Source organism: Suncus etruscus, chromosome 13 (assembly GCF_024139225.1).
Source record: "Suncus etruscus isolate mSunEtr1 chromosome 13, mSunEtr1.pri.cur, whole genome shotgun sequence".
NCBI classification, from domain to species: domain Eukaryota; kingdom Metazoa; phylum Chordata; class Mammalia; order Eulipotyphla; family Soricidae; genus Suncus; species Suncus etruscus.
Genome location: NC_064860.1, coordinates 28,786,036 through 28,801,374, shown reverse-complemented (window position 1 = coordinate 28,801,374; position 15,339 = coordinate 28,786,036). Strand labels below are relative to the sequence as shown.

Genomic DNA, 15,339 nt, shown 5'->3' with positions numbered 1-15,339 from the left:
GAGGTATTCATTTGCCTTATACATGGCTGACCTGGGTTTGACCTGGGTTTGATCTAGGTTACATGTGGCTGACCTGGGTTTGACCTCAGCATCCCAGATAGTCCTTCAAGCCCACTAGAAGTAATCCCTGAGTAGCATCACTGCCAAGTGATGTCCTCCCCCCCAAAAAAAGAATATAGGATCTGATTCTGCACGGTTAAGTCATACTAATACTTGAACCTATTCAAGTCAATTGTGTAATGAGCAGAATCAATAAGCACAGTCAAATTACAAAAATAACACAGTACCTGTAGGAGACTTTCTATGGCATGAAAGCCTCGAATTAAATTCAGAGTGCCACATAAAAGACTAAGGATAAATGCCACAATTCCTGATAGAGAGGCCGGTTCCAATCGCTGGTGAGCTGGAATAAAAAGTTAGAAATGAAAATCAACATCTCACATAATTATCTATAGTTATGTAAAATAAAATTCTCCAATTTTATGAGGAAAATAATGATCAATCATAAAAATTTAATAATAATTTTAGTAATAAAATTTTTTTGGTTTTTGGGCCACATCCAGGTATGCTCAGGGGTTTACTCCTGGCTATGTGCTCAGAAATCACCCCTGGCTTGGGGGACCATATGGGACACTGGGGGATTGAACCGCGGTCCTTCCTAGGTCAGCCACGTGTAAGGCTGCCCTACTGCTGCACTATCACTCTGGCCCCGTAGTAAATTATTTTAAGTGCAAAATGACATGCCAGTTTCATTTCCCTCGATTCAGGTTAAATTAATGTCCTTTTGGGTTTTTTGTTTTTTTGGTTTTTTTTTTTTTGTTTTTTTTTTTTTTTTTGGTGGGAGTCACACCCAGCAGTGCTCAGGGGTTATTCCTGGCTCTGTGCTTAGAAATCGCCCCTGGCAGGCTCGGAGGACCATATGGGATGCCAGGAATTGAACTGGAATCTGTTATGGGTTGGCAGCATGCGAGACAAACACCCTACCACTGTGCTATCTCTCTGGCCCCTAAAGTCATTTTTTAATTAACAAAAATTTAATTGAATCACCATAAGGTATACACTTAAAACTTGTTCATGATTTTCAATCATACAATGTTCCAATACCCTTTCCTTCTTTAGAACAGTTTTCACCATCAATGTCCTCAGTTTCCATCCCCTTCTCTCCCCCCCCCCCATCTAGAACAAATCTAGGACAATTCCTTCCTTCCTTCCTTCCTTCCTTCCTTCCTTCCTTCCTTCCTTCCTTCCTTCCTTCCTTCCTTCCTTCCTTCCTTCCTCCCTCCCTCCCTCCCTCCCTCCCTCCCACCCTTCCTCCCTCCCTCTTTCCCTTCCCTTTCCTCTCTCCCTCTTTCTTTCCCACATCTAGGACAATTTCTCTCTCTCTCTCCTCTCTCTCTCTCCTCTCTCTCTTCTCTCTCTCCTCTCTCTCTCCCTTCTCTCTCTCTCTTTCTCTCCCTCCCTCTTCCTCTTTCTTCCCCCAACCCTTCCAGGCACAGTGGTTTGTAATACTGTACTGAAGGGGTGTCATATGCATCGCTTTAACCTCCTTCTATACTGTTTTTGTCCAAAATGATCATTTCCAACTATAATTGTCACAGTGGTCCCTTCACTGCCCACTCCACTCCCCCATCTTTATGACCAGCTTTCTACTATAGACTAGTCCTCCTGGCCTTCGTCTCTATTGTCTTTGAGTATTATTACCATACTATCTATTTTTTAATTCCACAAAATAAATGAACTTCTTTGTCTTAGCATTTTGAACTAAAATATATAATGTACATTTTGGATGTAACACTAAAGAATGCTCACATCTCACAGTCAATAAAGTAAAAAACCCCTAATCCTTTCATATGTCTACCAGTTCACAAGTAGTTGTAAATATCTGCAAAGGTGGACTTTATTTGGAATATATTTGGATATAATAAAAATAGGATATAATTTCTATTTTTTCTGAAAATGCCTAAGAACACTTCTAAGGACAAGCATAGATTATTCAATAAGGTTCTTTCTTATTTGATTTCTAAAATAATAAATACAACAGGACACATGTGCTCAGAAATAACCACCATTCTGTGATCCACCTTAGGACTGAATCTTATAGCTATAAAGTTCCTCAACTCTGAAGACTACTTGAAAGTAAAAAAAAATGATAAAAAATAGCACTTAAAAAAGTGGCCAGTTTATCTTTACAAACATATTTCCTATTTATCAGAACTTCACAGCAGAAAACATTTAGTTACACAATAGTTTCCTTGCATCATCTTACACTTAATAGACTTGACAAGAGATTATAAATGGAAACACAAAACAAGATACATAGACATCTTTTCCACAAAGAAAAGAGAGAACATGAGAACTAAATTTATATCATTTTATTTCATATCATTGAAGTGCAAAAACCCTAACAATGAAATTAATGAACTGGAACATTAATATAAGGAAGAGCTTAAATCCTTGCAACATATTCAGCCATTACAGCAGAAAGGTTTCCCTAAGCAATTCATAAAAAGTCTACATATCACAGAGTATTCCTGAAATTCAATAGAAACTACTAATATAGAATAACACTTTCATAAGTGTCCTATGCCCACATGTTCACTGTTTGGTGTCTCAATTTCCTTGAATTTTAGTATGGAGACAAAAATAAATGTATCTATAAAGTTTTTATACTAATTTTTACATTAACAGAGAGGGAAAAAACACCCACAACCTAAAAATCTATCCATTAGTATACCAATTAATCATGTACATTATCCTTCATCCCTCCCAGAAGAAGTGAGAAGTGACCAGGCATAAAATCATCTGACACCTTAATAAATTATATAAATAATACTCATAAAGTATACCAAAAATTTTACCTTAGCAAAAAAAGTAATATACTATTTATCATTAAAAAAAACTTTAGTATTTTATAGGTCAAGTAAAGTTTGGCCATCCTTGAAAAGTCATTACCATTTGAATGTGTTGATCAGAATCTAATCAGAAAACAAATGATCTATCAATATCAAATTAAATATTGTTTCTAACACTTGTCTCTTAATTTAGGAGACCCTTTTTACAATGATGGTACAGCATAAATCAATATGTGGTTTTACAAAAGTGTTCTTGAAACATGAAAGCAAACATCAAGCCATCTTTAGAAAGAACAAAGCATGTATTATGCTTCAGGACAAGCTGGAATTGTGCCAAATCACTATGGGAAAGAAATTCTCAAGTGAAGATTCCCACTCCAACTCCACTCCCTTCCCAGTTCCCTGTTATACAGTTTCCGAGTCCCTTGCACACAGCTTGAGGGCGACATTCCTATAGGACAATGTCTTATTTCAATCAATGGAACAAAATATTCCGTCATATCTGAATGTATTATTTATATTTTATTAATCTTGCAGAATACCTCAGATTCACTATAATCTACAAATGTTTAAGTCTCCCTTCAGTTTGGTACCCTGAGAGGCATTATAAGGTAAAGACTGGAAATGATATAGTATCAAGAGGTAATGTTGAAAAAAATTTTTTTGTAAAATTAAAAACATTATCATCATCTAGTTTTATTTTGATTTGTTATTACTATTGCTGTCTTCCACTACAATGCCTTTTGAAATGTTTTCATTTATAAATTTATTTCAGGGAGCAGGATTTGGGCCATACCCAGCAGAGGTCAGGGGTTATTCCTGGCTCTGTTCTCACAAGTGATGACTGGTTGTATTCAAGATCTATATGTGGTACTGGGACTAAGGAGTTGGTTGCATACAAGGTACTATCTCTCTAGCCTGAGAAAGGCTTTTTAAAAATTAGTCTTATTAATGGAGACAGTGATATTACAGTAGGAAGGATACTTGCCCTTTTTGCACAGACAGTGTGGGTTTGAACCCCAGAACCCCATCCTCTCTGACTGTAAAATTGCCAGGAGTAATCCCTGAACACAGACCTAGGCATAAGCTTGAGCACTGCAGGGTGTGGCCCCCCAAAAATTCATTGAGCTCAATAACAATATTTTAAAATTTTCAACCCTGGTTCAATAAATAACCAGTACTATAAGGTCCCCTGAGTTCCACCAGAAGTGGCTGCTGAGTGAAGATGCAGGAGTAGGTAGACCTGAGTACTGCCAAGTGTGGCCCTAAAACAAGAAATAATAATAAAATAGCTTATAATAAAAATCCTAAAGAAGTGAAAGTAAATTCCTAGAAACCAAAGAGTTCTTGGCAATAGAGAATTGATACTTTTTTTCCCAACAAATATCTTTTTGTTTAAAAAATTTTTTTTGGTTTTGGTTTTTGGGCCACACCTGGTAGCACTCAAGGGTCACTCCTGGCTCTGTACTCAGAAATTGCTCCTGGCAGGCTTCGGAACCATACAGTGGATTGAACCTGGGTCCATCTCAGGTCAGTTGTGTACAAGGCAAACACCCTTACCACTGTACTATCACTCCAGCCCCTTGGGTTCAATTCTGTATAAGATTCTATGGATTAAAAGGTACAAAAGAAAAATTATACCATCTTTTCTAAAGCCACTTCAAGTCTGTAAGGGTTAAGGGACAGCTAGAACAATATAACTTTGTTAAAGTATATGAAAGAATAAGCACTCAAAAAGAGTGGAAGAACTGTGACATGGAAATTTAATTTGAAGGGAGGGGGAGATGGTAACACAGAAGTGGTAAGAAAACCAGGGAAAAAATTTTAAAGGTTAATAGATTTAGACAAGTACAAATAGGAAGAACAAGCAAAGAAAAGACTATAAACATGGAGATGAAAATGGAAGATAGAAGAAAAAAACAAACTGTTGTTGTTGCTGCTATTACTACTACCTCTATAACTCCTCCCCATAATAGTGACTGGTGTCACTGTATTAGACACCAGTGCTTTTAGATAGATAATCTCATTACATCCTTCCAAGAACCAATGCAATAGGTGCTATAATAATCTTGGCTTTCTTCAGAGGAGAACTAAGGTGAAGGGAAACTAAATACTTTTCCAGGGCAAATAAATAAATTTTCTTACTTTATTTTTTAGATAACCTGACTCTAGAACCCGTGTTTATCAATCATTTTGCTAACAGTAAAATTTGCTCAAAATGAGGTTTATAAAGAGGAAGAGAAAGCCAGGTAATAAAAGAATGCAAATAAATTACTAGTCTGCAGTACTAGGCTAAAATTATAGGCAAATTAGGGACTGGAGCACAGCGGCAAAGCTCAGTGGTAGGGCATTTGCCTTGCATGTGGCATATCTAGGACAGACCTTGGTTTGATCCCCAGTGTCCCATATGGTCCCCCCAAGCTGAGAATTGTAAGGGAACAATAAAATTACAGAAGAATGGTTAAAAGCAAAACTCAGATTGCAGATAAATAAGAGATGGAAGTAGTATCTCTGCTGTAAAAGGAGAAAAATAATCAAACCAGGAAGATGATTTAAGAGATAAACAGAACTGGGGAAATTCAAAGGAGGAAGGTATTTTTGTAATTTAAACATCATAATCTACAAAGTTTTCCTAATTACGGGAGGATGAGTTTAAGTGCACTATTAGGTTGGAGAAAAATTTCATGGAAGAACAGAAAAGTCAAGAGAGAAGAAAATAAATTGATGAAAGAGTACCAAAATAGTCATTGTGAGAATTTGAAAGTAGAAAACTATTTTAAATACCAAACATCATTCCACCAGGACTATACTGAGTGGAAGACAAAGTTCAGAAAGTTCAGTCATAAAAGATTTCCAAAATAGCTGGAAAAACAGGTCTGGAACATAAGAGAGATTTCAGGTCAGTTCCACCAAAATGAGTATAGCACTACGAAATTATGACCTAGTAATATTTCTGGTTTTTTGTCAAACATTCTACTTTTAAAATCTTTTAGATGTAATTGCACAGCACTGTGGAATCAGTTCAATCCAATTTTAGATTATACTTATACCTAAATATCCCTAGTCTTGAGAGATTGTTAGCTTTTCCTGCAGAAATGATAAAAGTTCAAAGGGAAAAATAAGTCCAAACATCGCTCTTATCTTCGTGACCTTTCACTCACTTCTATACCCCAGTAATGCTTATTATTAATCTTATTGAAGCATCAAACTTCAGAGAGATTATTCTTTATCTTAAATTTGGTACAATTTAGATTACAGCTTAGATGTTAGACCTATCCAATCTACAGAACATTGAGTCATAAGCATTTCTACATGGACTAGTGGCACTTCCGGTCTAAATTATTAATCACTACTGGTCTGAATAATATTAGAAGTGAAAATCTTCAAAGTAATAACTTCATTTACAAAAGATTTTAAAAAATCAAAATGTGGGTTCAGAGAGATAGCATGGAGGTAGGGCATTTGCCTTGCATGCAGAAGGTAGTGGTTCGAATCTCGGCATCCCATATGGTCCACCGAGCTTGCCAGGAGCTATTTCTGAGTGTAGTACCAGGAGTAACCCCTGAGTGCTGCCGAGTGTGACCCAAAAAACAACAGACAAAAAAAATCAAAATGTACTCATTATAAGTCATCCTTTTAAAATTTACCTAATTCAGGGCCAGAGCCATAGCACAGCAGTTAGGTGTTTGCCTTGCATGCAGCCAACACAGGACAGCCCCGGTTCAATTCCCAGCATACCAAATGGTCCCCAGAGCCTGCCAAGAGCGATTTTTGAGTGTAGATCCAAGAATAACCACTGAGTGCCACCAGGTGTGACCCAAAAAAACAAAGATAATAATAATAATAATAATAATAAATATAATAAAATTTACCTAATTCAAAAGTTCTTCAGACATTCAAAGAGCTATGAAACCATCACCATTATTTAATTTTACAATTTAACTTCCCCAAAAGAAACATAATAACCATTAGGAGGCCACTATTTATCCCCACCCTCTAACTATTAACTTTGCTTCTGTGGATTTCCCTATTCTGAAAATTTTATACAAATGAAATTATATATGTAGTTTTTAAAATCTTGTTTCTTTCAATTACAATGTTTTAAAGTTTCAGGTTGTAAAATATAATTATTTTAATAATATTTGTTACATGTTTTATTTTTCATGCTCCCACTTTTTAGTTGCTAGAGGTAATGTAGCCATGAACATTTATGTACTCATTTTGGTCTAAATACATCATTCTGATTATTTGGATAAGTACCTAGGAGTAGTATTAATACCCATTAATACTACCAAAGAGTATTAATATGTTAGTTCTAAGTTTATCTTTTTTGCTTGTTTATTTTTGTTTTTGGGTCACAGCTAGCAGTGTTCAGGGGTTACTCCTGGCTCTAAGCTCAGAAATTGCTCCTGGCAGGCTCGGGGGACCATATGGGATGCCGGGATTTGAACCACTGTCCTTCTGCATGCAAGGCATATGCCCTACCTCCATGCTATCTCTCCGGCCTGTAAGTTTATCTTTTTGAGGAACTCCCAAACTGTTTTCCAAAGTCTGAACATTTGGTTCAGACTAGTAATTACTAGGATTGTTATTTCATTTCACATTGTTGAATACTACATGGAGAGAAAATAACTAATTTTTATATTAGCCCTCTATCTTGCACCCTTATTAAACTCATTAGTTCAGATTATATTTTAATGGGTTCCTAGGATTTTTCTCTAGACAAGATTATGTGCTATTTTAATTATTTTATTTTTTCCTTTTGATCTGGATTTCCTTTTTCTTCTTTTTCTTAGCTTTTCTGTCTAGACAGTGGTCCTCAAACTACAGCCCGCGGGCCACATATTGTATTTGTTTCCATTTTGCTTCTTTACTTCAAAATAAGATATATACAGTATGCATAGGAATTTGTTCATAATTTTTGTTTTTACTATAGACTAGGCCCCAGTGGTCCTCAAGCTATGGCCCGCGGGCCACATATTGTATTTGTATCTGTTTTGTTTCTTCATTGCAAACTAAGATATATGCAGTGTGCATAAGAATTTGTTCATAAGTTTTGTTTTTTACTATAGTCAGACCCTCCAATGGTCTGAGGGACAGTGAACTGGCCCCTGTTTAAAAAGTTTGAGGACCCCCGGTAGCCCTCCAATGGTCTGAGGGACAGTGAATTGGTCCCATTTAAAAACTTTGAGGATCACTGGTCTAGAACCTCAAGTAAAATGCAGAAATATTTTGTTGTTTCATTCTTAATCTTAGGTAAAACTATCATGATCTTTTACTATGAAATATATATTAGGGGCCGGGCGGTGGCGCTAAAGGTAAGGTGCCTGCCTTGCCTGCGCTAGCCATGGATAGACCGCGGTTCGATCCCCCCGTGCCCCATTTGGTCCCCCAAGCCAGGAGCAACTTCTGAGCGCATAGCTAGGAGTAACCCCTGAGCGTTACCGGGTGTAGCCCAAACACCCCCCCCCCAAAAAAAAAGAAATATAATATTAAATAAAGATGGCTTTTATCAGGTTAAATCCTTTACCTAATTGAGTGCTATTTCAGTTAAAGGTTGCTGAATTTGGGGGTCGGGTGGGGAGGAGAAAGATTTGGGACACTGGTGATGGGAATGTTGCACTGGTGATGGGTGGTGTTCTTTACATGACTGAATTCCAAACACAATCATGTATGTAATTAAGGTGTTTAAATAAAATATATAAAAAAAAAGAAAGAGTACAGCAACAAGAAAAAAAAAAGGTTGCTGAATTTTGTCAAATGCTTTCATTTTGTATAATCACAGGGTTTTTATCTATTGATAACTATTATATTAATATATTGATGGTAGTCATATAATGTCTGTTGATTATATTGATTAAATATACTTACAAAGTAACTGTATTTATTTAATAACTTATTTACTTGAATTCTTAGAATAAATCTCAGCTTATTAAGGTATCTACCGTATATGTTGCTAAATTTTATTTGCTCATATTTTGTTGAGTATCTTGTTATGTATATTTTTTTTTTTTTTTTTTTTTTTTTTTTTTTTTTAGTTTTTGGGTCACACCCGGCAGTGCTCAGGGGTTACTCCTGGCTGTCTGCTCAGAAATAGCTCCTGGCAGGCACGGGGGACCATATGGGACACCGGGATTCGAACCAACCACCTTTGGTCCTGTATCGGCTGCTTGCAAGGCAAACACTGCTGTGCTATCTCTCCGGGCCCGTTATGTATATTTTTAAAAAAAACACTTGGGGCCGGAGAGATAGCTTGGCGGTAGGGCATTTACTTTGCATGTAGAAGGATGGAGGTTCGAATCCCGGCATCCCACATGGTCCCCTGAGCCTGCCAGGAGCAATTTCTGACCACAGAGCCAGAAGTAACCCATGAGCGCTGCCGGGTGTGAACCCTCCAAAAAAATAATTAAAAATTATAAATAAATCAAAAGACACTGATCTCTACTTTTCATGTGGTATCTTTACTTTGTTTTAGCAAAAGGATCTCATATCTGGATACAGTATCTGGCCTCAGAGAATGAGTTGAAAATTTTCACTCCTATTTTTGTTGTTTTATTTCTAAAACTGATTATAAAGAATTGGTTGATCCTTTGTTTACTAAATTTACAATGAACTTATATGGACTTGGAATTTTCTTTTGAATAGTTTATATTACTAATTCAATGTCTGTATATGCAATAGCTCTATTCTCTTTTAGTCAATCTCAGTAGTTTGTATCTCTCTGGGAATCTGTCCATTTCATCAAAGTTGTCTAATTCACTTGCATACAAATGGTCTAGTGTTCAATTTCAAGTTATTTTTATTCTGTGAGGTCAGTTGTAGTGTTTTTTCTTTCATTTCTGATTCTATTAAGTCCTCTCTTTGTTAAAGGTTTTTCAATTTTGTTCTTTTCAAATAACCAACCTTTGGTTGTTTCATTGGTGTTTCTTTATTGTTTTTTAGTTTTCAATTTTACTTTCTTTTATTCTGCTCTTAACTTTACTAGCTATTTTCTTTCTGCTTGCTTTAAGTTTTTCTTTAAGTATTTCTTTTCCCAGTATCTTTAGGTAGAAGGTCATGGTATATTCATTTGAGATATTTCTTACATTTGTAACTATAATTTTCCTTCTAAACATAATTTAGTTGCATCTCAGATAAGTTTTATCCTCATTTCATTCATTTATTTCAAAGTATAAATTAACCCTTTGCTTTATTCTCCAATGCATTCATAATTTTGGAATGTATTATTTAATTTCCATAAATTGCACTTTCCAAATTTGCTACTGATTTCTCATTTTATCAATTTTAGTTACAGGAGGGTTCTTTACTATTTCTATTCTTTTTAAAAATTTATGAAGTTTTTTTATTTCAATGACTTTCGCATAAAATGTATCCTAAAGATGCCCCATGGGCACTTAAGAAGAGTACTATTTCAGGGCTGGAAAGATAGTAAAGAGGGCACCTTGTACATGTCTATTCTGGGCTCAAGTCCCAGCACTGCGCCAAGAGTGATCCCTGAATAAAGAGAATACATTTTCTTTTTTTTGGCGGGGGAGGGGGTCACACCCAACGGCACACAGGTAACTCCTGGCTCTGTGCCGAGAAATCTCTCCTGGCAGGTTCAGGGGACCATATGGGATGCCAGGAACCATGGTCCGTCCACGGTTGGTCGCGTGCAAGGCAAACACTCCGCCGCTTGTGCTATCTCTCAGCCTGAGAATACATTTTCTGTGGTTGGCTAAAGTGTCCTTGCATGAGGTCAATCCAGGTTTGATCCCTGCTACTCTATATGGTATCCTGAGCCCATCAGAAGTGATCTCTGAGTGGAGAGTCAAAAGTCCTGAGGGGCCAGAGAGACAGCATGGAGGTAGGGCATTTACCTTGCATGCAGAAGAACGATGGTTCGAATCCTGACATCCCATATGGTTCCCCAAACCTGCCAGAAGTGATTTCTGAGTTTAGAGCCAGGAGTAATTAATTTCTGAGGGCTTCCGGGTGTGACCCAAAAACAAAAACAAAAAAAGTCAGTCCTGAGCACAGTTGGGTGTGCCCTCCCCCTCCAAAAAACAAACAAAAAACAAACAAAAAAACCAACAACAAAAGACTAAGATATTCTTCATTTTATTGATGAGGTAACTAAAATAGAAAAACAAACTTCCTAAAGGCATATGTGAATCCAGAAACAGGACTCACATTTAGACAACAAAATCTAGAACTTAAGCCTTATCAAAATACAACACATCAAATATGTCTATTAATATCTGTATGTATTCTAGATTACTGAATAAAGAAACTATGGTACAGATGCACAATGGAGTACTACATGACTCTAAGAAAAGATGAAATCACACAATCTGCTGCTACATAGATAGATCTGGAGAAGATCATGTTGAGTGAAGTTAGCCAGAAGAATAGGGATAAATAGAAAATGATCTCTTACAATGGGTCAGAAATAAATATAAGGGGATAACAAATGGCCAAAGGCAACAAAACGTGATAACTGATCTACAGAACTACTCTTACCAATGGCGAGGGGCTTGACAGATAGAGGGAGGGGGGACACAGCATGAGACAATGGTAGAGGGAAGCAAATATGCTAGTGATGCTGTGGTGTTGTAATACTGTATGCAAAAAACTTTAAATCACAGCATCTTAAATAAAAATTTTTAAATATTTGTATGTGTTCTTTGGGAAAATGTTAATTCAGATTTTTCTACTCATTTTTTAATCAGTTTGTTTTTTGATTGCTGAGTTTTATGACTTTGTAAAAGGTAAATGTTAAACTCTTTTCTCTTTTTTTTAAATGTGTCTACCCACATTAAACTTTCTGTCAGACAAATGATACACAGGTATATATATATCCTTCCATTCAATAGGCTGTATTTTCATTTTGATGCAAGTTTCTCTCAATGTCTGGAAGTTTAGTTTCATATAACCCCTTGTTTATTCTTGATTTTATTTCTCTTGTCACTGAAGTTGAGTCTTCAAAACATGTTTAATACTGATGCTGTGGAATATATCATCTATATTTTTCTATGCATTGCATATCAAACCTTATTTCTGAATCCTGAGTTCATTTTGAATCAGAGTTTAAATATGGCATTAGTGACTGAGTTTTCTTTTATTAAAGAGAATTTACTTGTTCCATTCTAAGCTCTTGGCTTCTAAGTTGTAAACTAGTTGTCTACATATCTGTTGTTTTATTCTGAAGCTCAACTATGCTTCATTGATCTATGTGTAATAATTTATTCCATTACTACATTGTTTTAATTACTATCATTTTGTGGTACAGTTTTATTTTTTTAATATCTTTATTTAAACATCTTGATTACAAATATGATTGTGATTATGTTTCAGTCATGTAAAGAACACCCCCTTCACCAGTGCAACATTCCCACCACCAATGTCCCAAATCTCCCTCCATCCCACCCCACCCCCACCTGTACTCTAGACAGGCTTTCCAGTTCCCTCATTCATTCACATGGTTATAGTAGTTCTCAGTGTAGTTATTTCTTTTTTTTTTTTTTTTTTTTTGGTTTTTGGGCCACACCCATTTGACGCTCAGGGGTTACTCCTGGCTATGCACTCAGAAGTCGCTCCTGGCTTGGGGGACCATATGGGACGCCGGGGGATCGAACCGCGGTCCGTCCTAGGCTAGCGCAGGCAAGGCAGGCACCTTACCTCCAGCGCCACCGCCCGGCCCCTATGTGTAGTTATTTCTATAACTACACTCACCACTCTTTGTGGTGAGCTTCTTGAAGTGAGCTGGAAGTTCCAGCCCCCCTCTCATTGTTTCTGAGGATTGTTGCAAAAGTGACTGTTATTTTTCTTAAAACCCATAGATGAGTGTGACTATTCTGCGTCTCTCTCCCTCTGACTTATTTCACTCAGCATGATAGATTCTATGTACATCCACATATAGGAAAATTTCATGACTTCATCTCTCCTGACGGCTACATAATATTCCATTGTGTATATGTACCATAGTTTCTTTAGTCATTCATCTGTTGAAGGGCATCTTGGTTGATTCCAGAGCCTGGCTATTGTGAATAGTGTTGCAATAAATATAGGTGTGAGGAAGGAATTTTTGTATTGTATTCTTGTGTTCCTAGGGTATATCCCTAGGAGTGGAATAGCTGGGTCGAATGGAATCTCAATTTCCAATTTTTGGAGGAATCTCCATATCACTTTCCATAGAGGTTGGTCTAGATGGCATTCCCACCAGCAGTGGATAAGAGTTCCTTTCTCTTCACATACCCGCCAGCACTGACTGTTCTCATTCTTTGTGATGTTGTGGTACAGTTTTAAGTCAGAGGCTTTGATACCTCCATATTTGTTCTTATTTCTCAGGAGTGTTTTCCCTAGTCAGTATTTTTCTTTTCAATTTCATTTTATTTTATGCACCATGGGTTTACATGGTTTACATGTTAATGGGAAGGTTGTTAAAATAAACCACATCAGCACTACATCCATCACCAGAGTGCTAGCTTCCCTCTAACTGTCCCCATGTCCCAGGCCCCCATACTATCACCACCCCATTCCATGCCATGGTAATTTTCCTATTCAGGTCTTTTGTAAAAAGTTCCAAATAATTTCAAGACTTTTTGTTTTAATACTGAAAGAATATCACTGGTATTTTGTTGCAGACTACATTGAATATGGATTTTAAAAACATCTCATAAATCTTCCTTTTAATGGAAACATTTTATCTACTCATTTAAAAAAATAAATTATTCACCAGGACTAGAGAGATAGATCAATGGGCTAGAATAGATGCTTTGCAAGAGGTTAGGATTTGATCCCTGGTACGACATTGTCCCTGGAGCAACACCAAGGCTGACTCCCAAGCATAGAGGTAGAATTAGCCTCTGAGCAATGCTCAGTATGCCCCCAAAAAAACAAACAATAAATTACTCACAGGTATTGTTGTTATTGATATATATGCTTACATTTGCCAAGTTATGCATTTCTATATTTTGAGTGCCTTTTTTTAAACTTCATTCTTCTTTAACTACTATTAGCATCAAGTAAAAACTTTATAGAGCAGCAATTTTCACTATTTTTCTATTAGCTTAGTTGCTCTGAAACATCCTATACATCTAAAACTGAAACAGCTTAGATTACACTAAATACCACTGAACCATAAACATTATTCTTATATAGCTCTATTCCTTTTATTCCTTTGCTACCACTTTTGTGGCACTGCTGCAATAAATTATACGTATAAATGTTAAAAACCCAAAAACTGTATTGTTTTAACTATTTACTTTAGAAATTTATGCCTTTTCAAGAAGAAAATAAAAGGAAAGAAATAATATTTTATAAATTTTTAAGTATTTCTAGCTTGCTTCATTTGGACTGAAATTACCAGCTGGAGTGATTTCCTTAACAGTACAGTTTGCTCCCATCTACTTTTGTGCTGTTATTAGAAAATAAATTACTTTTGGTATATTAAAAGTCCAACAATACATTATATAATGTTTTATATGATTGCTTCTAAAATCAGTTGGGAAGAAAAATGAATTTTCTCTATCTTCTATAATCACCTTTACAATTTCTCTTTTTGGAGCAGATTCAAATTACTTTCTGGATCACATGCTCTCAGCCTAAAGAACTTGCTTTACTATTCCTTGTAAAGAGGCTCTACCAGCAACAAATTATCTCAACTTCAGTTTATCTAAAATTGTCATGATTTCACCTTCACTTTACTGTGACTGTTGTTAAAAGAGACCACTAGGGTCACAACAGGTAGTGCTCAGGGGAAATGCAATGTTAGGAACCAAATCCAGGGCCTCACACATGCCAGACAGGTGCTAAGCTCTTGAGTCAGTCCTGGCCCTCACCTCCAGTTTGAAAAATAGCTTTCATGGGTAAAGGATTTTTTTTTTTTTTTTTTTTTGGTTTTTGGGCCATACCCTGTGACGCTCAGGGGTTACTCCTGGCTATGCGCTCAGAAGTTGCTCCTGGCAACATATGGGGACCATATGGGATGCCGGGGGATCGAACCGCGGTCCGTCCTAGGCTAGCGCAGGCAAGGCAGGCACCTTACCTCCAGCGCCACCGCCCGGCCCCGGGTAAAGGATTTTTGATGGTCAAATTCATTCTATGAACATTTGGACATCTCTTATCTCACTGTCTCTGATACATTATTTGTGTTGAAAGTTGGTGATTAATCTCATTAGGTACAGTTGTCTTATTTCTTTCAAGATTTTCTCCCTATCTTTTGTCTTTCATCATTTTTTAATATATTATCTCCATGTGCATCTTTTGTGTGCATCTATTTGGAGCTCATTAGATTTTCAGAAAAGCTTCCTTATATTTTTGAGTAAAACTGGGACTTTTTCAGCACTTATATCTTCAAATATGTTTTCTACTTCTTCCTCTCCTCTTTGGTTTTCCCATCATTAATATGATAGTATCCTTATGCAACATCCTAAATTGAATTAAGTCCTCAAGTTCAAACACCAGAAGACTGGAGAGATGCAGGTCTGAAATCAGATGGTGGTCT

At 36.6% G+C, this 15,339-nt stretch overlaps 1 protein-coding gene across 1 annotated transcript in view; it reads right to left on the bottom strand.

Moving 5' to 3' along the window:
* Window positions 1–15,339, bottom strand: part of SEC22A (SEC22 homolog A, vesicle trafficking protein) — a 73,191-nt gene that overhangs the window by 25,473 nt on the left and 32,379 nt on the right. The window contains exon 5 of the mRNA XM_049785929.1: window positions 288–403. Coding sequence (XP_049641886.1) covers window positions 288–403 — 116 coding nt within the window. The remainder of the gene's footprint in view (window positions 1–287; window positions 404–15,339) is intronic.